The 27,513-nt window shown below is 49.4% G+C and overlaps 1 protein-coding gene across 2 annotated transcripts; it reads right to left on the bottom strand.

Annotated features, from left to right (window-relative positions):
* Positions 1 to 1,510: 1,510 nt before the first annotated feature.
* On the bottom strand, positions 1,511 to 23,225 carry ZFYVE27 (zinc finger FYVE-type containing 27). 2 transcript variants are annotated; one of them, XM_049645527.1, is made up of 12 exons: positions 23,006 to 23,223; positions 21,567 to 21,764; positions 17,262 to 17,332; positions 15,482 to 15,668; positions 12,542 to 12,637; positions 12,084 to 12,196; positions 11,211 to 11,350; positions 10,555 to 10,626; positions 8,632 to 8,776; positions 4,527 to 4,573; positions 4,138 to 4,219; positions 1,511 to 3,136 (listed from the first exon to the last, which is right to left on the bottom strand). In XM_049645527.1, the coding sequence occupies exons 2-12, from the start codon at positions 21,761 to 21,763 to the stop codon at positions 3,072 to 3,074; spliced, it is 1,215 nt and encodes a 404-aa protein (XP_049501484.1). In that variant the 5' UTR covers position 21,764; positions 23,006 to 23,223; the 3' UTR covers positions 1,511 to 3,071. The 2 variants fall into 2 exon arrangements, with proteins under 2 accessions (XP_049501484.1, XP_049501485.1); XM_049645528.1 differs by lacking the exon at positions 1,511 to 3,136 and adding an exon at positions 3,146 to 3,548 and having other exon boundaries at positions 23,006 to 23,225.
* Positions 23,226 to 27,513: the final 4,288 nt, after the last annotated feature.

The raw sequence follows: 27,513 nt of genomic DNA, 5'->3' as shown, positions 1-27,513 counted from the left end.
AGCCACCCAGCCCATCTAGAACAGAGTTATCTTCACTGTAAGATTGCCAGGACGGTAGTAACAGACTGGTGTTTATGGAGCATTCAGCCTGCGCCAGGCACCGTGCTCCATGCCTTGCTCCACGCTCACTGACTCTTCACAGCTGCCCTAAAAGGTAGAGGTCACTATCATGACCATTTTACAAAGGAAAGCAGCACAGAAAGAAAGGCCTAGAGGCAATGCCCCTGTGGCAACTCACTCCAGCATGGCCGCCGGCGATGGGAGAGCAGGGCCACGTGTGGGGCCGGCCATAGCAGCGCCTGCTCCTTACTGCCACCAGACTGTCCCTGGGTAACACAGGCTGCTCTTGCTCTGAGAAAGGCCCTTCTGGTTCCATCCTCTAATGCTGTGGGGAACACGTATCTTCAAATGGATGTGGTGTCGCTCCCAGACGGGCTGGTCTGGATGATCTCTGAACAGGCTGCCAACTGAGCTACTACCCGCGACACACGCCATCCACGAGAGCATAGGCACAGCACCAGCAGTCTCTCCCCTGGGCCTGCACGATCACTGCTGTGCCCTTTGGTTCCAAGGCCCTATTTTCCGCTCCTCCAACATCTTTACTGTTCCTATGGACCACCAGGCTGCTGAGGCCACTCTGATGCTTTTTAAAGTGAACACGGTCTTCTGTAAAAACTGCCAGGAAGGGGTCCTGGCTGCTTCCCTGCCTCTCAAGGCCCCTCAGAGCTGCCAGGGCTCTCCCATGCGGAAGTTCCTGAGTTAGGAAGAATCGCCACAGACCAAGGCCTCTGTGAGCTGCATATGCAGGGGGCCGTGACAATGTGGCTGCAACCTAACCTCAACTCTGAGGCAGGGTCTCTCCTCCCCTGTTCTCTGCCCCAGGCCTCCGTCTGGAAGACCCAGCTCAAAATCAGCTCTGGTCTGCAAAGTGCCAGGTGAAACCTTTCACTACCACTACCTAACTTCCCTGGGCCTCAATGTCCTTACCTATAAAATGGGGAGAACAGTGCCTACCTCACAGGGCCATCCTAAGGATAAAGAGAATAATGTGTGTAAAGCACTTACCACTGAGACTGGCACCCAGTAAACACCCCACAAACCCTGCTTTCAGAGAACTGCTAATCCGTCCCATCTCACAGCCAATCCTCTTTCGGCCGCCCCCAGCCTGAGGGCCAATCCTTTTCTGCTTTCTAAGAGGGATTAGCTGAAATCTTTCCATTCTAAAGCCTGCATTGCTTAGTGCTGGCCAAGCCCTGGTCCTAACCCCAACCCCTCACAATTTGGTCACAAGACGGAGCCTCAAGTCAATCCGACACACATGTGCTGAGCCCCACCTGCACAAGGCACGGCTTTCCTCCCCCGCCCCGGCAAACACCCAGACTTCAGCGTCCACACCCCCTCCAGCCCTGTCCTGCAGGCACAGCTCAAGCCTGCAGACTCCACCACTGCAGGGGGAGTCTGGCTCTCCAGCCTCAGGAGGAGGGTTAGTGCAAGGACCAGGACAAAAACATAAGAAGCTTGAGGCCTTTTTATTGACAATTCTCCATACACACAGAGATCCTTTCCGTTCCTCTCCAGTGTAAATGAAGCACAGGGTACTTCACTCTCATCTGTTAACAAAGGAGCCCGAGGAAGGGGGTATACCAAGGCCTGCCCACTTCCCCAGGGACTTGCACCTCCCTGGCCTGGAGCAGGCCCGACTGCCGGCCCTAGTTACACTGGTTGGCCTGGCGAGAAAGCTGGCCTCAGATGGCCTCTGTCTCCCCAGCCCGTCTCCTTGGATCCCTGCTCAGCCTCCCATGGGTCCTGGGTCCCCGGCAGCCCGTGGCTCCGGGGAAGCATCCTAGAACAGAAGCACCCCACTCTTCTTCATTCCATTCCTTGTGCCACCTGCTCCCAGGAACCATGCAATAAATAAATAAATACTTCAAAAATGCAGGGCAGCTCCAAGGGAGGGAAATGGTGCCTGAGCCCGCTCAAGGCTTAGGGAGAGACACTGACGGCCTAAAAGTCCAGAGTGAACATAAAACTGTTGGAGAGGATGGGGACCTCAAGTGGCCTTAACCCGTAAGTGAGACTGTCCTGCTGGGGAACAGTGCCAGAGTCTAGGACCCAGCCCAGAGAGATCCTACACTTCCCAGGCCCCCAAGGGTCAAGGGCTTCAGGACCTCTGCTCTGCTTGCCTATCTCACACTCCATGGGACAAGGGGCCAGGGAGAGAAATGCAGCTCTGTGCCAGAGGAGGGATGCCCAAGGCTCCGAGCAAAAGAAACAAGAGTGATCTGAATGCCTGGCATCTACCCAATGGAGCTGTCACCAGGGTAATATGTGGCCTGAGATTCTGCTAGTGAAGGTTTCTGCAAGGTAAGGCTGAGGCCCTTTGAGCTGCCGGGGATCCCTATGTTTTTTCCCACTTAATACTAAAGAACTCTGACAGGCCCTCCTAGACACATCCTCCTCTGGGAGAACATGGAAATTTCAACCCTGTTTCTAGAAGGACTTTCGGTCTGGTTAGCCCTGGCCATACCCTCTGGTGGAGAAACAAGGAGATGCTGATGCCTGAAGGAACGTTCGCATAGCAGAGTGGGGTCACGGCACGTCCAGGCCCTTCTGCAGGCTCTCAGAGGCCAAGGGCTTGGACCAGCAACCAGCAGAGGAAGAATCTCTTTTCCCAGTCTCTGATCTCTGGTCTCCTAGAACTGTCAGGTGTGGAGAGATGCCCTGATGCTCAGAGACCCTACAGAGACCAGGCCTAGCTCACTCCTGCCCTCTAGTTTATATTCCCTGCCCAGCTCTGAGTCCACTGATCAGTCCAGGGCGGAGGAGGGCACACATGCCAGGCCCTCCAGGGGCTCCTCTTCCCTCTGGGTTTCAAGAACCGCCGCTTACTAGCCCTCCGCAGGAGTGGGGAACAGCTCCAGAATCCAGCTGGAGACAGCGAGGACAGGAAGGGGACGCCTACCTAGCGTTCAGGCCACATTTGCCCAGCACACACCACATGCGGCTAGGGAGGGTGAGGCCTGCTGCTGGCCCCAGGGACCGACGCCCACTTTGGACCCCAGCCCCTCTTCTCACTTGCTCAAGGTCTGGTTACACGAGGCACACACAAACACAGTCTCTCTCTGGGCTTCGGGGGCTGAAAAGGAGGAAGAACTTGGTGAGACACTTCCTCATGCCCCTTGGTTACGGCCCCAATACTACAACCACCTCCCCAACCCCCAAAGTCCCACAAGAGCTGCCCACCAGCCAGCCCACATCTTCACTAACCCAGCTCACTAGCCTGCCCTCAGACTTCTCTTTCCATGGGGACAGGGGACTGTAGGAGTGACCATACCAACAGCAGGCCTCTCCCAGGTGCTCTACATTAGAAATTATTTTGGCACCAACAAAACCCCATTGAAAATATTTTTTAAATACAATACCAGAAGTTCATTTTCCAAAATGTTTTAACAGTGGTTATCTCTAGGTAATAAAATTACAGGATTATTTTTTTCTTCCTTCTTCTTCTGTATTGTAATCTCCAAATCTTCTAGAATAACCATATGTTACTTGCATGACCGGAAAGAAAACCAAAAAACCTCGATTTGTGATTATAACATATTTCAGGCAGTATGAAAAATATGCTCCCAATTTTTTTAGAAGATGCATATGCATTTATCCTACATGCACACTGGTGCTCTCCCTTTATCTGTATCTTTTGTTTACAATGAGTATGTACAGCTTCTATAGAAGGAAAAGAAATTATTTTTGTTGTTGTTGTTAAGTATTACCAAGGTAATGAGAACAAGAATAAAAATTAGGACGGTGGCTTCCTCTGGGGAAGGCAGGGTGGTACCAGGGAGGCTCGGCAGTGTTGCTAATGCTCTCTTTTTTTAACTTCAGTGAAGCAGCCACAGGTATTTAGATTACACCTTATAATTCAGATATGTTAAATAGGTTCCTTTGCACGCATCAAATACTTCAGTGTTTTGTGTGTTAAAGAATGGAAAATGTTTCTACGGGCCAGACAGGATCCCGAGTTCCCCTGCCTTCTCACTGAGCCCCTACTCCCTTCCCACACTGCAGCACCCCTTGGAGGAAGCGGGAACCCGCCAAGCCCTACCAACAGCCTGACCCCCGGCCACTTGCATCACTCACCTGTGGCCCCCATGGAGGACTTAGGCACCTTGAAGGAGCAGCACCGGGAGCAGAAGCTGTTTCCACAGTTACTGCAGCTTCGCTGCAGAGAAGAGCCAAGGTCAGTATCAGATGCGTCCCCCACGCCCAGAGCCCACCTCCTTTCCACCAGGTGATCCCACCCAAGGAACCAGAGACTACCGTGGGACTAGGGAGGTGCCCAAGTGGGGCAGGACAAAGCAAACACAACATCCAACGGGAGGGCTGGTGAAGGCGTGGGCATGGGGGCAGGGAAGCCCTGCTCATTTGAGCAAACCTCGGACCCCAGGACCAATGTGGCCCAGTGACTCCCCACTACTCCCCTGCATCTCATCCCAAGCCCCTGAAAACACACCGTCAACGAGACTTACCCTCTTCTTCAGCACTGAGAAGGTGGCCGAGCAGCCCGTACAGTTCCCTGACAAACAGAGGTAGCAGCTCAGCCCTGACCCAACCCAGGCCTCAACGCTCACCTGCCCCTGGCTCTTCTAAACAGGCCCACTCAGGACACCAGCCCAGCCCAGACACCGTGCTAGGAGCAGTGCGCAAGGGAGGACCAGACAGATCCAGATCTGCAGACAGAAGGGAGGACTCAAGCTGACAGTCCCTGGGAGTCCATGTCTCCAGACCATACACAGCTGCCGGTCCACAGGCCTTCCCAGGACTTAAAGGCTCCACCTGTAGGTCCAGCCAAAACCGAAGAACATCCAGCAGAATCCGCTCCCTGGAAATCACACCAAGCCGGGGAGGACCTGACAACAGGCATCCTTCAGAGAAGGCAGCTCCAAAGAGCGCAAACCAAACCTGCCTGACACAACCCCTTCTCAAGTGTCTCCTTACAAATACTCCTTGCAAATACTCTGCCCACAGGTAAATTCAGAAACATCTCCTAAAACCCAACTCCTGCTTCCTGCCATCTAAAGATTCTAGGAGAGGACCTCAGAACCAGGCATCTTCCAAGAAGTCACGCAGGGCAGAGGCACAGACACTGTGAGAGGTGGGCAGGAGGGAGCACGACAGAGCCGCGAGACAGACCCACCTAAACCACCACACAGGATGACAATTTGCGACCATGACCACAGTGGCAGAGGAGCAACAGCAGCTTAGCAAACGCACAGGAGGAGGGGAGGGGGTGTAAGAAGAGATGAGAGACAGGGAGGAGGGAACCGAAAGTTTTTTCAGAGGCCGCTGCGCTCACCACCCACTCATGCTTCCAGGAAAGTTGAGGATGGAAAAGGTGGACCAAGGCAAAGGCAGTCTGCTGAAGAGGGGGCCTGCAAGTGAATGATGAGAACCAAAAGGGAGGCGACCTGAGGAGGAGGAAAAGCCACACTGGCTTCTCCAAGCTCCAGAAACAAAAGCAAACCCTGAAGAGAACAAAGAAGATTCCAAGGGCTGCCCCCAGGATCACAGACTGTGGTTTGAGGCAGAAATCTCCGTGCAGGCCCGGGGCACTGACCCAGGGGAGAAAGGCACGAGGGTGCTCCCGGAAGGGGCTACAGAGCCCAGCAGGAGGCTGAGTTGAGTCCTGGAAAAACTTGGAAGCAGATAATAAGGCTACTGGAGTAAGTGTCTACAACTTGGGGCCCAGAGGCCTCCTGTGATCTGGCCAGAGCAATTGGCAGCTTCAGGAAGTACTGCTGAGCCTCTCGAACCACCTGTGTGACCGGGTACAGGAACCCAGGCCTCATCTTCATGCAAAGGCCCAAAGCTGTATTGACAGCTACCTGTGGTCCCTTCCTCTGTTCTGCCAGAACCCCGCGCAGCTCTTGCTAAAGGACACTCCCTGTGTTCAAGGAAAGGAGGGCCCAAGCTAGAGCAAGGAGAAACCTGAGGCCAAGGTGTATGAGGTGAATGCCACTGCTGCCAGTCGGCTCATGGCCCAGCAGAGGACAGGATAGGGAAAGGCATAGCAGGCGCCGCTGCCTTGATGCCAAACAAAGAATCGGGCCACGCTAAGACTTTGGCCCCCACACTAAGAATGTGGGCAAAGCAACCCATCCATGCTCCTCCTCAGCAAGGGGAGCAGGGGCATGGGCATGGGGCAGGGGACCAGAGCCACTCAAAGACTGACACTCACACCCACGTCCAGGATGGAGTGCCAAGGCCAAGCCACCCAGGGCTGCCATGTGGTCCCCCACGTAGCCGTGCACAAGCCTGGGCCAAGGAGGGCTTAGGGTGCTGACACCGGCTCAAGACAGGTGTATGGAGGAAGCACCCCTGTTCTCTTCCAGCATCTACCAACCTTCCCTGTCCTCATTCTCAGCAAAGGGCCTGACTCACCACGTGATGATGCCATGGGAGCAGACAGAGCAGGGAGGAGCCCAGGACTGCATGGGCCCTGCAACGGTAATGGTCACAGAGCCTCTGGGACACAGGGGGACCACAGAGAAGCTCCTGAGCAGCCTGTCCTCATTTTTCCCAGGCACCCCCATCATCCACTGGCATCCGGAACGGAGTGGCCCTGAAAGTGGCTCACCCCATGCTGGCCTGCAGGAGCCAGACCCAGAAGCGGAGCTGCTACGGCTGACCTCATGGCAAAGACCCTGAGAGCATCTCAAGGAAGCGACAGAGAGCAGTTTCGAAAAATGTAAAATTAAGAGGGGAAAAAGAAGCATTTTCTGCCCTTGCCATCTTCATGTGAACCTAAAAGGCCTTCACCCATCCCAGCAGGGATTATCTGAACTGAAAATCAAATATTGAAATGGGACAGACGTAAAACGAGAGGACTTCGGACACTACGGCAAAAGGAGGAAGATGAGTTAGAAAAACAAGAACACAGGGGCGCCTGGGTGGCTCAGTCGGTTAAGCGTCTGACTTTGGCTCAGGTCATGATCTTGTGGTTTGTGGGTTTGAGCCCCGCATCAGGCTCTGTGCTGACAGCTCAGAGCCTGGAGCCTGTTTCAGATTCTGTGTCTCCCTCTCTCTCTGCCCCTCCCCGACTTGCGCTGTGTCTCCCTCTGTCTCAAAAATAAATAAACATTAAGAAAAAAATTTTTTTTTAAAAAGAAAGAAAAACAAGAACACAGGAGCCAGAGCAGATGGCTTGGATTTGAGTCACAGCTCGACCATTTACTGGCTGAGAACATGGGCCGAATCACTCTTCTCACCCGAGGTTACTCACCTGCGAATGAGAACACCTAAGGCCTTTTACTTAAAACTCAGATACAAATGAATCACATGCTACAGCAAGAGTACTAATTCTTCTGTAACGTTACTTGGGACTTCTGGAACCCAGGCTGCTTCTAAGCCCTAAGAACTGCCTGTCCCTATCACATCTCCCATCGGAACTAAATGAGACCATGTACATGCAAGTGCGCTGAACACAGAGCTCCAGAGAAGCCGGTGATCATCACGAATAAAACGGAACTTGAAATAACTGGGGGACACTCACACAGCTGAAAGACACAGCATGTGGAGGACCTCTAATCCTGAAAAACAACTGCGCTGGGTGCTACAAGGGCAGGAAGGGAGGTCCCCGGATGCTCTGGGTCAAATTCCTCAAAACAAATCCCAGGGGCTTCTCCCAGGGTGCAGGCCGTAGAAGTCACTCCCACCAGAACACACAGTATAGCCACCCCACCCTCTTCCCTGTCAGCTGACACTAGGTACAAGTAAGGCTCTTCCTCAATCATAGCACCCAAAGTCACCCGCGCTCTTCAGCCAGAACTCTATGTGGCTCATTAATCGCTGTTCTGGCCTGAGTCAGGTTTCCCACAGAGCTAACAGTCAAGTCCACCCTTCTCCAAAGCTGGCATCCTTGACCCACACCCACCTCCCAGTAAAGTAAGCACTTGGCTGAGGAGAAGGGACCTCAAGGTTCTATCACAGGCAGAGGAAGATACAAAAGTATCTTTGCTTCAACTTGTTTCAACTTGGATAGGAAAGATCCAGACAAGCTCCTCGGCACCTGCAGAATGGACCAAGCCCTCTCATAGTAACAGCACCCCTTATTAAGCATTTACCATGACCCAGCCAGCATTGTGCTAACACTTAATAAGCATCATCTCATTAGAGACCTGTAAGAGTCCTGTGAGCTAAGAACTATTCTTACTGCCCTTTTACAGAAGGGGAAACCGAGGCACGGAGAGATTAAGTAATTTGCTCAAAGACACCCAGCAGAGCTGGAATTTATACCAGGCAATCAAGACTCCACATTCTATTCTCAATCATTAGGCTCCACTGCCTTCTGAGGCTCTGTCTCAGGGTTACATCTCTCTCTACAGTCCTGGAGCGGCATTTCTCGAACTGAGTGCCTCAACTGCCCACAAGCTATTACTCAGTAAGGACAGAGGGACACGAAGGAACCTACACTTGCTCCCTTGGCAGTCCTACTGTGTGTCTGCTACCTTCCCAGGGGCCTGGGGACATAGCTTCACTCCTTGCTCTGGTCACAAACCAGAACCCACAATTCCAAGACTCTGGCCCTGTGGCCACGGTGCCCATGGTGCCCCCGTCCCTCAGCCCCGGCCATACCAAAGTTGTTAGTAGGGTAGCGTTTGCGGAGCCGCTCCGTGAGCCGGGACACCTTGCTGCGCAGCACCTCGTTCTTGCTCAGGAACCCGTTGTCCTGCAGAACCAGCTCATCCTCTGCTGGGCACGGGGCACCCTCGTCATCCTCCTGCGGGAACAGCTCCTTCCAGTCCTGCCCACCTCACGGCGGGGCTCCGGGACCCACGTGCAGAGGCACCCAGCACAGACCCCAGGAGGCATGGTGATGGCTGGCTCAGTCGCCCTCTCCCCTGCCCAGCCCCTGCCCGGTTCACCGAGGCTCCTACTTACCAGCACCACCAAGTGGGTCTCCTGCCTCCCGAGGTGCAGGGGAGAAGGAGAGAAAACAGAGAGATAGCAAGAAGAAGGAAGCTGCTGGGAGGGGGCCCCCAGGCAAAAGGAAACACAGAAGTGCCACTCTGAGTTCTGTCTGAGCACATCCCAAAGGGTGACCCATTCACAGGGGCCCCCAGAGAAGGATCCCAGGACTGGGAGCAGCAGTATACTACTGTTTTTCAAATTGGGTGAAATTAAGTGGATTGTTATTTTAACAGAGCAGAAATTTATAATGTATTTTCAGAAAACTTGCTTCATTTAAGTTTTACATATTTTACAGACATAAGTGTGAATTAGACTAAGATATAAAATGTGTTCACTACTGTGGGTTATGAACAAAAACACTTGAAAGTCCTGGCTGTATATATCCTCCACCACCACCACCACCACCACCACCACCACCCCCACCAAGATGCACAGTCTGCAATCACGTATTAACGTCTTGGAGAAATCTTTCCGTAGCTGAAAACTTAACTGCCTACGTGGATGGGACTAAAACGAGAGAGGTGAGCTAGGGCAACTCACAGGCCCAGGGGCAACTCACAAAACCCCATTTCTTATACCTCAATTTCCCACTTACAAAGGAACACAGAAATGACTTTCTGGTATACAGAAATACAATAGGACAGCTGTGACAATAAACAGTAACCACCATAAGGACTCAGTGACTGGGGACAAGGGGAGTGGGGGCAGTGGTGGGGACTAGGTGATTTTTCTAAAGGGGACAGTCACTCCTCAGCTACACTGACCACTGAAAACTCAGGGCTACCAGAGCTTCTGATTTTTCAGAGACACTGAAAATCCAGACTTTTCCTTAAGATCTCCCCATTTGTAAATTTTTTAAGTCTTGCATGCCAAATAAAACACTTCTGTGAACTACCAGTTTGAACCACTGTCTTAAAATGAGGAAGACTCGGGGTGCCTGGGTGGCTCAGTCGGTTTGGTGTCCAGCTTTGGCTCAGGTCATGATCTCACGGTTCGTGGGTTCAAGCCCCACATCAGGCCTGACAGCTTGGAGCCTGCTTCAGATTCTGTGTCTCCCTCTTTCTCTGCCCCTTGCCTGCTCACACTCTGTCTCTGTCTCTCTCAAAAATAAAACATTTAAAAAAATTAAAATCAGGAAGACTCTTTGACCTATTACTTGACCTGCAACCACTTTCTCCAGCTTCCCCTTCCTGCCTCCAAGAGATATCTTTCTAATCTCATTCTGCATAAGGGCAGTCAGAGGCCCAGGGCAATGCCCTCCCTCGAATCTGCCTTCCCCACATCAAAGGCACCAAGCCCAGAGTCCCCAGTCTAGGTGGGAAGTGACACCCCCCCCCCCCCCCCCCCACTGCAGAGTGTTTCCCAGAGGCTTCCCTGCCCTGGGCACCCTGAGAGATGTAGGTCAGCTACAGTATGAGTGGAAGTTCACAGGTACCCTTTCGTGCAGTGAGTTCTAGCTCAGAACCAGTTCTGGCTGCTGATCTGGATAGAAGAGAACTGAAAAAACCTACATTTGGGACACAAAAAGCCAGCTGGCTCCCGGACCATCTGTCTGGTGGGTAGGGGGCGTAGGGAAGGACCACCCACCTCAATCGCATCTTTAAACTCCTCATCAGGCTCAGCCTCCTCGGCCTCCTCCACACTTCCGGGCGTGAGGTCCTGGGAAAAGAGAGGATTACAGAAGGGGAGGGACGCGGCCCTGCCCACTTAGGCAGAGGCCACCAGCAGCAGAGCCAGCACCCAGGTTCCCCAGAACATCTGTCCCTGCCCAGAAGAGGTGGCACACCTGCAAGAAAGAAGTCATGAGAAGGAGGGCGCCCTCTGACCTCCAAGGACCGGGGGATGGGCCCAACACCACAGGTGGCCCTACGGTGGCTGCAGAGCACAGTGACCGACAGCATGGGTTCTAGAACCACAGGGCCTGGTCTGAGTCCTGGCCGCACCATGTGCAGGCAACTACTCTGGGCCCCGGCCACCTCCTCTGCAGAAAAGGATCCTCTCATTCTCAGAGACAACCTACACCTCCAAGGATTGACACCTACAGCAGGATAAGCAGTCAACAAAGTGCCCAGTTGCTACTACGGTTACTATTATTATTATTAAACACTTCAGAGGAAATGAGGCCGGGGAAGCAGCGGGAACCAGAACAAGGCCAGGAGCTGTGCGGTATAAATAAGCTGGGAACGGGAAGGCCCCACAACCTGCCCACAGCAGGCTCTGCCCTGACAGTGGGGGGCGCTCACCTCCGTGGGTGTGGGCGCAGGCGTGCAGTCCGGCAGGGCGCACTTTCCCCCAGCATCTGGCAGCGGGAGGCTCTCAAAGACACCGTCTTCCTGCTTGGGGTTCATCCGCCGCTGCAGACATGCCCTGTACTCAGATACCACTACTCAGGGCAAGAACCGGGGGAGGCAGAAACAGGATGGAATGAGCGGTGCCCTGGGGGACCCCCTTCTGCAGGTGGCTGGCCTGTTCCACCAGCGGCCCACTCTCCACAGCAAGAAAGTCCCCTTCCTAACTCTGAACAAGTCACCCAACCTAAGCTTCGTAAACAAAACAGAGATACTACCACCCACCCCATGTGATTGCAATACAGAGATTAAATGTAGTAAGTGCTTGACGAATTACAGCTTCTGTAATTAATTACTCAACCACAGGGAGGAGGAAAAATACAGCAATCACCCAAACATATGCATAGGCCCAGACTTCTGTGACTGAGGGCCTCTCCAGACTGCCTGACTGCTTTAGAAGCAAGACAGCCGACAAGAACTCTGGGACCACAGAGTACTGGCAGCATCTCAGGAGGCGGATGGCAGCACTGGGAAAACATCCCTCCCTCACTTCCTAGAAGCCACCACATCATGTAAACAGGGATTCACCTGCTTTGGGAAGGGAGAGGGACCCTACAGCAGCAGCTTCGCCTGTTTCCCTGTATCCCACCTGACATCTGAGAGATGCACATCCCGGGGACCCTCTGAGAAACTACTCTGGTGTGGTGCTGCCCCCTTGTGGATGGCACAGCAAACAGACGATTAGCTGTAGAGACTTGGTAAACGGGGGAAGCCTAACCTAGCCCTCAGAGCCTGGGCCCCAACTCTGTCAAGCTGTCCAGGGCTTACCTCGGAAGAACTCCACATTCCCCAGAAAGAGCGTGCTGTTTAAAAGGGCAAGGACCCAGCACAGGGGCAGCAGGTACAGCATGCACACTGTGCCCAGAAGAGCCCCATAGAACCTGCATGGACAGAGAGGAACCACAGGGTCAGAAATTCTTAAGATCAGAAGGAAACCAATTTGGAGCACACCCACATGGCAACAGGCACGCTTAATAATAAACCAACGAGATCTGCTCGTCAAACAAGTGGATGAGAGATTACACGGAGGGACATGTTTCTGCTACTATGATTATTTGTACCACCCCCGAAAGTGTCTAAACAAAAGCAGTACATTCCACCTCACAGGTTTATGTGCAGGTTTACACACAAGAGTCTCAGAGGCTCTCTGCCCCTGAGCTAGGCGAGCAGGGACTCCAGCGGCAAATCCCAGCAGAACAGCAGTGGGGGGAACGAGGGCCACTCACTGCGAGGACGCGGCAGGGTTCTCCCAGTGCAGCACGCGGTAGGCAGCTTCGCAGGTACGGCACAGGCGGCTCAGGAAGGCCTCCAGCTGGATCAGGCTGCGGGCACACAGGGCTTCTGTGAGCCACGCGCGCCGGGGCCGGCCGGAGCTCAGGGCCACAGAGCCCAGGACTTCACCGCGACGGCTAGCTAGGCACAGCTGGTCTCTTCAAACCCACGAGAGGGGCCAGAGAGCTCAGGAGAAACTGCATACATTTCAGTCCCCTTTTCAGGACCCCTCCTGAGGTGTGAACAGGACACAGGTTCCTGCCTGGGTCTCTTCCAGGCTGTTGATGTTGGGCTACTTGACGTTCCCAGGGCTGAAGTTTCCTCATTCATAAAATGAGGAGCAGGGTACCCACCTTCCAACACACTGCAGCTACGGGATAAATGGCAGGATGGATATCAGTGTGTCTCCACCTGGGCTGTGAGGCAGACTCACTTGGGAGGGTTTTTTTAATGGCTGCACCCCCAGAAGCAATGAACGCATGCTGCACCCAGATCTTGGTTTCTGAAGGGCTCTGGGGAGAAATGGCTGATTCTAGAGTGGGGGCAGCACAAGCGTGAGATAAATCTGAACATCACATGTACTCAAAAATAATGGGGACATACTGAAAGGACACAAGAGCCATTTCAAAAGAGCTCCTAGTGCCAAACCTAGGACAGTCTGAGATCAAAATAGTGACAGTAATGGATTATAACCCATTAAATAAAACTAAGAATCTTGAGTTCGTATTGGTAAAAGGAAGAGCTCTTTCTTACAGTGGAATACCAGCTAACAATGACAATTAGAAAATCACCTTTGTAACTATCACAGTAATAAACTGATCAAGGCAAGACCCAGCAATGGCCGCCGTCTGATAGAGAAACCTTAACTAACTGATCAAAGTTAGTATCTCCCATAACAAGACAGACTGACATCACGTACCTCCTGACAGGATACACTGACAACAACACACACACTGTTTGTGGCATTCCCGCCGAAAATGTATAACCTTAATCTAATTACAAAGAAACAAACAAACCCCAATTAAGGGATATTCTACAAAATAATAATCTTGTTTTTACTTAAAAACGTCAAGGTGTGGGGTGCCTGGGTGGCTCAGTCGGTTGAGCATCCAACTTCATTCAGCTCAGGTCATGATCTCACCGTTCATGGGCTCAGGCTCTGTGCTGACAGCTCAGAGCCTGAAGCCTGCTTCCGATTCTGTGTCTCCCTCTCTCTCTGCTCCTCCCCCACTCACACTCTGTCTCTCTCTCTCGAAAATAAACAAACATAAAAAAAATATACCAGGGTGCCTGGGTGGCTCAGTCAGGTAAGCATCTGACTTCAGCTCAGGTCATGATCTCACGGTTCATGGGTTCAAGCCCCGCATCAGGCTTCGTGCCGACAGCTCGGAGCCTGGAGCCTGCTTCGGATTCTGTGTCTCCCTCCGTCTTTGCCCCTCCCCCACTTGAGCTCTATCTCTCAAAAAGGAATAAATGTCAAAAAAAGTTTTCTTTTCATTTAAAAATGTCACGGTCATAGGGCACCTGGGTGGCTCAACCGGCTAAGCGTCTGACTCTTGATTTCAGCTCAGGTCATGATCTCACAGTTTGTGAGTACGAGCCCTGCATTGGGCTCTGCACTCAATGTGCAGCCTGCCTGGGATTCTCTCTCTCTCTCCTGCTCTCTCTCTCTCAAAAATAAACAAACTTAAAAATTAAAAAAAAAAAAAAAAAAGTCAAGGTCATGAGAAACAAAGACTAAGGAACTACTCCAGGATACAGGAGACTAAGACGACATAAAAACTAAATGTAATGTAGGACTCAGGACTGGATCCTGGATCAGGGTAAATTCCTATAAAAGATCTTATTAGCACAAGTGGTAAAATCTGATTATGAACTGTGTATTAGATAATTGCACTAATGCTGTTAGCCATGTAAAATTTCCTAATTTTGATTATAGGATTATGGACATCTAAGAGAATGTCTTTGCTCTTAGGAAAGAAGCATTTGGGGTAAACAAGGCATGATGTTTGCAACTTACTTTCAAATGGTTCAGGAAGAAAAAAAATAATGTGCAAGGATACAGCAACAGATGAAGCCAATGTCGCAAACTGTTAATAATTGTTTTATCTGGGTAAAGGGCATAGGGGAGTTCTTTGTATTATTCTTGCAACTCCCATGTAAGTTTAAAGTCATTTCAAAATAAAAAGGTTTTTTGTTGTTGTTGTTGTTTTTTTTTTTTTAAAAAAAAAACACAGATACCCAGACCCACTCCAGATAACTGACTCAGGCCAGGCCCAGGCTCCGTCTGTTTGTAACTCTTGTCTGCAGCTTTGCAGATGCTATGGTTACTGTTATTCACCAGTCGTAAGGTGCTTCTTCAGAAGTACCAGCTCTGTCACATTTAGGAAGCCTCTCAACAGCACAGTGATGGTGACCGGTATTTACTGAACACTTCCTGGGTACCAGACACTCATTTACTCTTCACACCCACCTATGAGGTAAGTCTATTACTATCCCATTTAACGGATGAAGAACCCGAGGCACAGGGAGGCTGAGCAGCTTGCCCGACGTCACGCAGCAAGTAAAGGGAAGAGCTGGCATTTGAACCCTGGCTCCTGTGCGCACATGCTTATTAGTCAAGACCCTAAATTGGGTCTCTGGTGGAAAGAACACAAACTGTTGTGAAATCAGCTAGATCTGGATTCTCGTCCCACCATGGTCCCCTTTTAGCTGTGTGCGCCTCTTTCCTAACCATAAATGGAAGATAATAATAGCAGCTACCTCCCAGAACTGGTGGAAAGACGAAAGGAAATAACATCTGTGGTTTGCCTAACACAATGCCCGGCACAGAGCAAGTACTCAGTGCGGCGGTCGTGACTGCCTCCCACCTCCCCGGCCCCTTTCATACTCACAAGCTCTTCACCTCAGCCACAGCCTCGGGGCGAGACAGGCGAACTCTCTGGAGGTCCTCCTGCCTCACGCTGTGATACTTCCTCCGCATCAACTCAGACTCAGGCAGCCGTGCCCGGCAGACCTCCTGAAGGTAGCCCAGAAGGGCGGGCACTGAAATCATCAGGGCACCCACCGAGTACCACGCACCTGTGGGATCGACGATACTGCAGGTGAACGGGTAGCGAGGACCGGCAGCCTCTGCCCACCAGATGCCCACGTGTTAGCTCCCTCACCTCCTCCAGGGCTCCGTCCAGAAGGCCTTCCCTGATCACCTCGCATGATACAGTATCTGCCCTGCTCCCTCTCCAGCCCTTTAACTCAGCTTTAGTCTTCCTCATAGAATTCCTATCGCCCTCCAATAGGATTCCTATAGCCACACAACTGACGATATGTATAGTTGTCTCCTTCACAATATAGGCTCTTGAGGGCTGGGACTTCATTTGCTTGGTCACTATAGCCCCAGACCCATTTTTTTTTTTTTAATATTAAAAAACTCATGCTAGCACACAGTAGGTGGTCGTGCCTGGAGTCTGGCCGCTGGAGCACCCCGTGACTGACGTGCTGACGTTTGGGCCCCTGGGACAGATTAGAAGTCTTTCTTTTGGCTTTTGGAATACCACAGACCAGACCACTGTGGACTAAGAAAAGGGAATGCTGAGAGAAAATCCAAAGAAGAAACTTGGTCCATGCAGTACGGTGCCCCCAAAGCAAGCTAACAGAGCACTGAGCACAGAGTAAATGCTTGTTAAGTATCTGTCATATGATTTACTTTGGAAATATGTTAAGAAAAATCTTAACAGCCTGAGAAGGATATCTGAGTTTAGAACAGGCAAAGAGTCCTACTAAGAAACAAAAAACGAGGTCTTCTGTGAACTGGGTTTATTTTTAACCCATCAAATCCATATCTCCATAGGAAACAAAGGAGAAACTTGAGAAATGCAAGTTCGAAAGAGGAGTGAAAATGTGAATAAAGGTCCCAGCTCCTCAGAACATTCTGTCCCAGGCCCTTCACACATTCACCCTAGGGATTCAGCTTTTTCTGCAGCCATCTGCCAGTTCCAAACAGGAAAACGGCTGGGTCCTGGTATATCTCGTCACAAAAGGTCCCCAGGAGACATCACTACCCAAGACCCCTAGAGCCACCCACCTGTCCACCCGTCTCCCTCAAAGGCTCCACACCACAGACCCCTCATTGCTGGTGACTTCCCAACAGCCCCCCTCCAGGCTCACTTGCTGAGCCAGAGAAAATCCAGAGATATGGCAAAAATCTCTACAAAAATCTATTCACCTTCCTGGTACGCTGACCCCATGTCATGCCCCAATGACCCCAGAATCAGCTTGAAAGTCAAAATGGAAAAAGGTCAATCCGCCAGCATTCAGTCAAGAAGGAAACAAAAATAATAATAATAGCTATCATACATCGGCTGCTTACTCTGTCAGACACTGTGCTAAATGTTATACATAGGCGGTCTCACTCCGCACAACCACCCTCGGAGGAAAGCACCCTCCTTTTAGAGATGAGGAAAATTAGGCCTTAACAAACAGATTCAAGAACTTGCCCAAAGTCATCCAAACCACCCAGCCAGGATTCTAGCCCAGAGTGTCTCTCCAGAGCCAGTTTTCTGACATCAAGCAGACATGGAAGGAAGCCACCTCCAGGGCAAGACAGGCAGCCACTTCTTGAAATTCTTTCCCACATTCATTCACAAAAACCCCCTGGCCCCTGGAAGCAGTTCTTACCTTCATTCAAAGTGAGGAACAAGATGTTGAGGCCCAGGCAGGTCAGCAAGGAACACAAAGGTGTCTGCCACCTACAACACAAAAAAGGCCTGGTCACCAAAGACGGCCACTCCTCCAGTGGGAAGGGGAGATGGCTACCACGGGTGGGTCATCAAAACCAGGAGCAAGAGGAGGGGGCCTGGAGCTCACAGTGTCAAGGAGAAATGAAAAGTGGGCCCCTCATGTGGACAGGCGCCTGGGGGAGGAGTTAAGGTCACACATTAGGCCCTGTGATGAGAAAAGGTATCCTGTCAGAACTAGAATACCTATGGAACTTTCTCCCAGAAGAAGAATTTATAAAATATCCGTTGAGAAACCCAGTTTATACTGTTTAACCTCTGTTTTATAAGGTTCTGGTCTCTTTAAGAGGTGACAATGACAAACTTTCTTCTTTAAAATTTTCCCTTAGAAAAATACATGAACCATATATTCACTGTGCAAAATTCATCTAATACAGAAATCAAAGGACAAAACATGAAGGATTTCTGTGACCCCAGTTGTGACTTTCTTATTTCTCAAATTTTGTGAATTTATTTTAACATACGTTAATTCAAAAGGAGAAAAAAATAGGGGTGTGCCTGGGTGGCTCAGTTAGCTAAGGGTCCAACTCTTGATTTCGACCCAAGTCATGATCTCACGGCCGTGAGACGGAGCGCTGGGTCAGGCTCCACACTGGACACTGAGCCTGCTTAAGATTCTCTCTCTCCCTGTGCCTCTCTCTGGCTTGCACGAGAGTGCGTGCTTGCCCTCTCTCAAAAAATAAAAATAAGTCAGGGCGCCCGGGTGGCTCAGTCGGTGAAGTGTCTGACTCTTGGTTTCAGCTCAGGTCATGATCTCGTGGTCATGAGCTCCCTGCTGGGCATGGCACCTGCTTAAGATTCCCTCTCCCCCTCTGCGCCTCCCCGACTCGAGTGAGATCGCATGCTCTCCCTCTCTCGAGACATAAAAATAAAAACTAAATAAATAAGGAGAAAGAATCATGTTTTGTTTTAATCTATCAAAACCGAACTTGAAACCAGCACACAGCATCCTTTCAGCAGCCACGCCCTAAGTGAACCGGCAGCGCTGGGGGCCCACGCAGGCCCAGCCCACCACCACCACCAAAGAGCAGTGCACAAGCCCCCAAAGAGGAAAGAAAGAAGACCAGAGGCTCGAGCTGACAGAGACCAGCAAAGGCTGCTGGCTCTGCCCCTCATAAAGGACATTTAACAGGGAAAAAGGAGCAGAGATGTGGCAGTGAAGCCCGACACCCACATTCGAAAGAGCCAGTATAGCATTTCTAAGGTCAGCCATCAGAGGAAGAGTCAAAGAAAAATAAACAGGTAAGTTGCTGGTAAGCAACATATTCAGAACTCCAATGTATTTTCTTTCGCTGTGATTGAGGTATTTCAGTTGCTAAATGAGATTCATTAACTTATGTGCCGTTTTTACTTTGAGTAAGGGAATAAAATGACCTTTCTCTACCTTTCTCTAAAAATTCAGCATACTCCCTCTATACCATCCTAATGAGGCCTCAGAACCATCCAGTGGCAGGTACCAGCGTAAAAGCAAATTAAAAATCAGGTCTAAGGCCGATCTCATTTCAGAAATAAAAACATCATACAGTCACTAAAGTCACTTTCATTGTAAAGCCTCTCCCATTCTGTCTCATATCTTCACTGACACTTTGGTCATGGAGACCCACCCACTAGAGTAGCTGATCCCAGAAGAGGAGTCTTTTAAAAATCTAACGCAGTTCTAGGCTTCAGACGTAACAGACAAAGCTCAAGATTAGGTCCCTCTTGAAAGTCAAATCCTCTTTACTAAGAAAAGAACAATCAAAAGCACAAATTAATCTGACAGCCATTTTCACAGACCAGTGCTCTGTCTTCCCCTGGCACAGAAGACAAGCTCCTGGGGGCTTTTTAGACCAAATGCTGCTCCCCCCATCCGGCTTTAATCAATCCCATCACATCTTCAGATTTCTAATTTCATAAAATGGAAAAACCCTAACACGAGTTCCAAGAAGCACTAAGAGACCAGTGGTAGAAAAGGAGAAGGACAGGATATATTTACTTTTGCACTTTGCCACAAAAGGGTAAAACACATACACATACACACGCATGCTTGCATGTGTGCACAGAAAACACCAGGGCCCACCCCCTGCCCTAAGGAAGACTAAAATTCATTTCAGCTGGACAATCGTGGTGGGATTATAAAACAAGCCCCTAGTCCATTCTCCCCTCTCTCGTGACAAGAGTACAGTGATCTAATAGAGAACATTTCTCTGGAACACAAACTAGCTCATCTCTAGGGTTAATGCCATAAATGAAGGGGGTTCTGGGGTGAACAAGAAAAATTTAGGGGGCCTTGTTCAGAGAGTTAAAAACAAACCTTGCAGGGTGCCTGGGTGGCACAGTTAACTATCTGACACTTGGTTCTGGCACAGGTCATGACTGCAGGGTTGTGAGAGCGAGCCCCACATCAGGCTCTGTGCTGAGCGTGGAGCCTGCTTGGGATTCTCTCTCTCTCTCTCTCTCTCTCTCTCTCTCTCTCTCTCTCTCTCCCTCTGCCCCCTCCCCCAACAAGTATGTTCTCTCGCTCTCTCTCTAAAATTAAAAAACAAACCTCCCCCACTACTTCCAGATTGAGGTAAGAATGAATACTCAACGGCACTCTTAGAGATTAACCCAACTGTACTAACCCTGCCTCCTACCTGTCTCTCTCAGGCATCTTAGAGGGCTGGAGATCTGTATGAGAATCTGGTGAAAATTAGAAGCTTCTTCCTTAGAAATACACATGTGTGCACAAAGATATATATATATATAGTTTCAAGAGATTCACTGACCCCATAAAGTCCCATTCAGGCCCCAGGTTATGAACGTCTGCCGTGTAGGACAACCAGATTTTATGTGGCTCCCAATATTAGCAATACATAACCTTTGGGGTTTCACTTGAATCTGATCTAGCCTTTAAATCTAACTTCCAATTTGCACCATGAGGAAGCAACCAGACAAATCTAAGTAGGAAATTCTCCAGGACAGTCAGCTCAGTCTCCAGCAAGTCAGTATCATGAAAAAGAAACCATTTTAGATTGAAAGAGACTTAAGGGACACAATAACCACATAGAATGCACAGTCCTGGATTGGAATCTGATTTGGCCAAAACATGACATTCCTGCAACAACTGAGGAAATCTGAACGTGAACTGAATATAAAATGATATCAGGGAATTATTGTTAACTTTGTTAGGTGTGATGTTGCTTTTTCTTATTAAAAAAAAAAAATGTCCGAAGGCACCTGGGTGGCTCAGTGGGTTGAGCATCCAACTTCGGCTCAGGTCATGATCTCACAGCTCATGAGTTCGAGCCCCATATTGGGCTCTATGCTGACAGCTCAGAGCCTGGAGCCTGCTTCAGATTCTGTGTCTCCCTCTCTCTGCCTCTTTCCAGTTCATACTCTCTCTCTCTCAAAAATACATAAACATTAAAAAAAATTTTTTTTTAATGTCCAGGGGGCACCGGGGTGGCTCAGTCAGATGAGCATCTGACATCGGCTCAGGACATGATCTTGTGGTTTGTGTTGGAGTCCCCATGTCAGGCTCACTGCGGTAAGCACCCCTGATCCTGTCTCCCTCCCTCTGGGCCCCTCCCTCGCTTGCACTCTCGCTCTGAAAAACAAATAAAACATTTTTTTAAATGTCCTTATTACTTGGAAATAAATTGACATATTTATGGAGTGAAATAGTACATATCTGTAATTAAAATTCTTTAAGAAAGTGAGTTGAAAAGGGAAAAAATAAAATTATAGAGAATGAAAATCAAAGCAAAATAAGAACAAAAAATTTTGAGATCCATAATCTCAAAAGATTATTGAAAAAAAAGGTTAGTGGAAACGGTACCTGCTAATTCATAGGTATTTACATTTAACTTCTGTTAAAAATTATATTCTAATTCTAATATTAATTATGCTAATACTGAGAAAGGAAAAAAAACCTGCTTTAAAGATTTAGAAGGCCCGATGTTCAAGGCTAGTTAGCAGTCTTGAGGTATGATCTTACTGAACCACAAAGAAACTCTGGTGAAAGGCCATATGGTTTCCAGGGCCTGCCTCTCCAGGGGTGGGCCTGGAATAAGCCCGGGGAACCAATGGACCTCCCAGAACTGCTCTTCACTAGGGCAGAAAGGACAGCCCGGCCACTGCCTAAATGGCTAGCACAACTATGGAGCAGGAAAGCAGAAGGCCCAGATGGTCAGAGCAATCAGAGCAACTCTACAAAGTCTATTACCTGAGCAAGTATCGGACACCGTCACCTGCATCCTTTAGGGGTTCCAGGTAGATCTCCAGCCTCTTGTAGGACAGAACCAAGTTGAAAAGATCAAACGCCGGGGACTTGGTAGGGGCAGGTGGAGACTCCAGGGGAGCCTCAGGCATCGCGCTGGGGCTTACCTCTGGCCCACTCCCCTCACGCTCTGATGTCTGCATCCTGTAACCATAATAATTCCTGACATTTGCATTGCACTTCCAATCCCAACACACTATCTCATGTGGTGCATGAGGTTTATTACAGAATAAACCTGTCAAAGTAGCAAGGGTTACAGATGGAATACCCGTTTCACAGAGAGGAAACACCATTCAGCAGGGTGAACCGAATTACCCAGATATAAAACCCGGCTCATCTGACTCTCCATCTAATGTCTTTTCCCCACAGATCCATCAAGAGTACAAACCATAAAGACCAAGAACACATGGTTGCTGGGAAGAGGCAATCTGTTGTCTAAAAAGAAATGATGACCTGGAATATTTTTCACCCACTCTTTACCTGGTTAATTCCTACTCATCCTTCAGGTATTGGCTGAAACATTGCAACACCGTCAGTCTGGAATGGGCGCCCATCCCCAATGATCCTAAAGGATCATGAACTTGCCCTAACAGTATTTATCACACCAAAGTAAAACTCCCTGCTTTCTTGCCGGTCTACACTTCTTAACTTTAGTAGGAGTTCCACCAAGTCAAAAAAATATGTCTTCCATTTACCACTACTTCTGCACATAGTGGACGGTTAATTTATGATCAGTGAATTAGTGAATGAACTGAATGAGTGAATGAACTGCCCATCCTCCAGGACTCCAGTGCTTTCTCCTGCCCTGTCACATCTTCTAACCCTTTCTTCTCCCTTCTGTTCCCAACCACTTCCTGTACCATTCCTGCCCATTACCCTCCCTTTTCCCTTGAACCCGGAGAGGCAGTCACCTCCTTCCATAAGGCCCCGTTCCCATCTCCCCTCTCCGATGGGGAGAACCGCAGGAACCCTCACCCTCTTTCCTAATTTCAAAGTCCTACCCCAAATGCTAAGCAGAAAACAAGTGATCAAAACCTCGGAGCACAGCAACATAAGCCAGTCCCACGCAGGGGACTGCGACCTGAAGGGGGTGGGGATGTGACAAAGAGAACGCTGGGAGCCCGAGATACCCGCGGAAGGAGATCGGATAAAAGGACCCGGGGTGGGCGCGGTAAGAGCCCGTGTGGGCGGGGAGCCGGTCAGCGCAGGCAGAGGCCTGGACTACCACCACCGCAGCCCAGGGAATCTGATGGGGCCTTTCGGCCCAGACCGGGAAGGCCACGCCCAAAGCCGCTGGGCCGCAGGTGACGGCCCCTGCGGCGTCCAGGAGCCCAACTCCGTGCCCTTGGCAGAGACAAGGGGATGGGGAGGGGGTGGCACCTCACCTGCCCGGTCGCTGGGTTGGTAGAGGAGGGGCGGGGACGGCCAGGGAGCACTGGAAGGGCCACCGGGCCCAGGAGCGTTTCCTCAGGCCCGCCCCACCCCGACGACAAGCCTCTTCCAAGGGCCTCAGAAGTCGCAAATCGGAGAGCCTCCTCCACCTACCCCCGCCGCCGCCACTTCCGGGACGCGAATTGCTCAGCGGCGGCGTGCCCGTGACGTCATCGCGCCCGCCCCGCCTCCGGCCCCTGCTGCTGCGTTTAGCTCCGCCCACTCTAGCACAGGTGAGCGCCCACCTCAGCCCTGTGCCTCCGCGTCTTTCCTCCCTCAGCCTCGCCCACACTCAGCTGGGTCCCTGAGTGATCAGGATTCGCAAAATACCGCAGATCGGTGGGAGCACGTGCTTCAGGGTCACGCATCGCGCCACTCTGGTACAAATCGAACCGATTCGTATAAGCAGGAGTCAAATGTATGTACCCCTTCCTTGATTGCCCCAACTGGAAACTATCACTTTCCCTTCCAAACAGCTAGAATGTGAACAGATTCGAAATCACCGCCCGGACCAAGCTGTATTCAGAAATCCTCTCCCTTCTCAGAGGAGGCTTTGTGTCTAGGTCAGGCTTGTCGGCTGCACTCTGCCTCTGCTCCTTTAGGATGAGTCCAGAGGAAGTATAGAAAGATTTTTTTTTTCTTTAATATCTTAACTACCTGAAATTTCACCATCAGTAATTTACTCCAAAGGTAAATTTTAGTGTCTTTGCAGCTCCTCCTTGAGTGGGCCTGGATCACTGGTCTCACACTGGCTGTGGCTAGTAGTATAATTGGTTCTCTCTTCTTGCAGCTGTGCAATTGAGAGATATTATTTAAGAACTAGACATTATTCGGGGGGAACACTGGAGGATACAAGAAGGCTCTAAAGGCCAGAAAGGGACAACAGTCATGGCCAATATCGATGAACAAAGACTTCCCTTGGTAATTAGAGACTGGTCAGCTGGATTCTGCTTTTGGGAATCTACCTCTGAATTTAGTATAATGAAGTTCTCCCAGTTCCTTGTTTCCCTTCTCCAACATTCCGAGTCTTCATTCTTTGCTCCAAATCCTAGTGCCACTGATAAGTGAAAGAGACCGAAGGAGAACAAACTAGTAAAAGAAGATAAGTAATAACTTACCATTTTCCAGATGTTAGTCTTTGCATCTCTAAGCGACAGTGTGTATGACCCACATGATTGACTCATAAACCTCACTGTGGCCCTTGGAGAAATACTAGTGGGAAATGCTGGGTAGAACAAGCTGGAAAATAGGAGTGGGGAGAGAAGAGAATGTCTAAGCAGCTCACCTCCACCAGATGGCTCCCTCACCCACTCTTACATAAACCTTGGGGTTTCAGAGCTGCCTTTGAATTTGGGAGTTTCTGTCTGTGGCCTTTCCTGCCACCATTTCCACCGCACGCCAGATTTTGTCATGCTTTGAGCGGTACCCGTTATTTCATTCTGTGTAACAAATTATTTCAAAACTTACTGGTTTAAAACAATAATAAATATATATTTTCTCACTCTGGTGTTTGGCTTTTGGGTGATTTTGGTCAGGAAATGGAGAGTGGCTTCGTGGGCGGTTTTGGCTCCAGCTTTCGTGAGACTGCAGTCAGATGTTGGATAGGGCTGCTATCATCTGAAGGCTTGATGAGGCTGGGGGATTGGCTTCCACAGTGGCTTCTTTGCACTGCTGACAAGTTGATGCTGGCATTCTTTTTTTTTTTTTTTTTTTTTTTAAACATTTATTTCTGAGACAGAGAGAGACAGAGCATGAACGGGGGAGGGTCAGAGAGAGGGAGACACAGAATCCGAAACAGGCTCCAGGCTCTGAGCTGTCAGCACAGAGCCCGACGCGGGGCTCCAACTCACGGACCCGAGAGATCATGACCCAAGCCACCCAAGCCGAAGTCGGCCGCCCAACCCAACCGACAGAGCCACCCAGGGGCCTCAATGCTGGCATTCTTATGCTGATAGGCTGGGAAGAGGTTTCAGTTCCCCGCGGCTTGGCACTCTCCAGAAGGCCTCTTCAGCGTCCTCTTGGCATGGTGGCTGACTTCCTCCAGAGCAAGAGATCCAAGAGGGAGCCACAAGATCTATGATATATCCTCAGAAGGACACACCGTCATTTTCACAATATCCTACTGGTTTTACAGGTCAGAACTATTCAATGTCCCAATGTATAATGGGAGGCTTATACAAGAGCATGACTGCCAGGAGGTAATCATTGGGGCCATCCTGGAGGCCATATTGGAGGCTAGCTGCTGCTATGTGCTGCTCTGTGGCTTAGAATATCCTTCCTCCTCCACCTGACCTCCTCCTGCAGACCTTTGAACATCCAGCTTGAATGTCAAGTCCTTTGTGAAGCTTTCCCCAAATAATTTCTCATTTCCTCCTCTGTGTTTACACAGAACTCTGATCCATCCCTATTAAGCACCTATCACTTTGCATTTCAACCTGTGTCTATAATCCCCCCCCCCTCCTTCTAACCCCCCCCCCCCCCCCCCGGCCACCTCTGTTCGGGAGAGCAGAGAAACTGAAACTTAAAATCCTGGCAGCCCCAGTTTCTGCCAAGTATAGAGCTTTGGCACAGTAAGTATTCAATGAATGCTTATTTTTAAATAAATGAATAAAACAGAGAAAATAACAAGTGTTGGTGAGGATGTGGAGAAACTGGACCCTTTGTGCACCATTGTTGGGAATGTAAATAGTGCAGCCTCTATGGGAAACGACATGTCATATCCTCAAAAAATTAAATGATCCAGCAATGCCACTTCTGAGTATATACCCAGGAGAACTGAAAGTAGGATCTCGAAGAGATATTTATGCACCCATGTTTATAGCAGCATTATTCACAATAACCAGGAATGTAGAAGTCACCCAAGTGTCCGTTAATGAATGCACAGATAAACAAAATATGCAAGGATAAACAAATACATATATATATATATATATATGCACATATATGTATATATATACACAATAAACGATTATTCAGCCTTGAAAAAGTAGGGAAATTCTGACACATGCTACAACATGAATGAACCTTGAGGACATGAATGCTAAGTGAAAGAAGCCAGCCACAAAACAAGTTTGTACAATTCCACTTACACAAGGTCCCTAAAGCAGTCAAATTCATAGAGACAGAAAGTAGAATACAAATGCCAGGGGCTGGAGGGAGGGGAGAGCGGGGTGTTATTGTTTAATGGAAATCGATTGTCAATTTTGCAAGACGAGAAGTGTTTGGAGATGGCTGCACAATGTGAACATACGTTAATACTGCTGAACTGTACACTTAAAATACGGTTAAGATGGTACACTTTATGTTATATGTATCTGGCCACAATTAAAATTCCTTAATATTTATTTATTTATTTATTTTGAGAGAGACAGTGTGCAAGCAGGGTAGGGACAGAGAGAAGGAGATAGAGAATCCCAGGCAGGGCCCACACGCTCAGCCTGACATGAGGCTTGATCCCACGCCCGTTGAGATCATGACCTGAGCCAAAATCAAAAGTCGGACACTTGACGGACTGAGCCGGCCAGGCCCCCACAGTTCAAAATCTTTAAATGAAAGATTGATGTGTAAACAAAGTGGAATATATCCATTCAATGAAATATTAAATCAGCTGCAAAAAGAAATGAAGTATTCGTACGAGCTACAACAAGGATGAACTTTGAAAACGGTATGCTGCATGAAAGAAACTGACACAAAGGCCACGTGTTGTATGAATCTATTTACATGAAATGTTCACAACAGACAAACCTATAGAGACAGAAAGTATATTAGCGGCTGCCAGGCACTGGGGGCGAGAGGGAGGGGCAGGAACTGGGAGTGACTTCTAACAGTTACAGGGTTTCTTCTTGGAATGATGGAAATGTTCTGGAATTGGATAGTGGTGATGGTTGCACAACGTTGTGAGTATACTAAAACCCCTGAATTGTACACTTTAAAAATGAGACTTCTTATGTTATGTTGTGTGAAATCTTGTGTTATATGAATTATATTTCAATTAAAAAGTGAGTGAAATGAAATACTTGACTGGTATGTATTTTTTGGTTGTCTTTAATATTTGCATTTTCTCTAGTATTTACACTTAATATTTGAGTATAGTTTTTGATTAATAGCTCATCGCCATTGCTCTGAAAAGAGTTCAATAAATACATCTTTATGTTCTTGTACCTGGGAAAGAAGTACCCATGAGTAATGAGTTTTCCAGCTGTGAGACAGTGAGTTGTCAGACAAACACAGCAAGGAAATGAATGTCTGCAGTTACATTCTTACTCAATAGCTCTTGGCAGCCATGAAAACAGCCATTCATCAAACACAAGCAAAAAAAAGCTTCACAGGGCAAAGCAGTGAAAAACCTCAGCAATAAAACTTTGTGGCCTCCTGTGAAGGAGACAGTTAACTGTCCACTAAAAAGTCTCTTTCGCCACTTCATGGTATAGAGTTGCAGCTGGGCAGCCGAGGCCCAGCCAGG

This window comes from Panthera uncia, chromosome D2 (assembly GCF_023721935.1).
Source record: "Panthera uncia isolate 11264 chromosome D2, Puncia_PCG_1.0, whole genome shotgun sequence".
Lineage (NCBI taxonomy): Eukaryota > Metazoa > Chordata > Mammalia > Carnivora > Felidae > Panthera > Panthera uncia.
The sequence above is the reverse complement of the archived record's forward strand: the minus strand, read 5'-3'. Positions and strand labels throughout refer to the sequence as shown.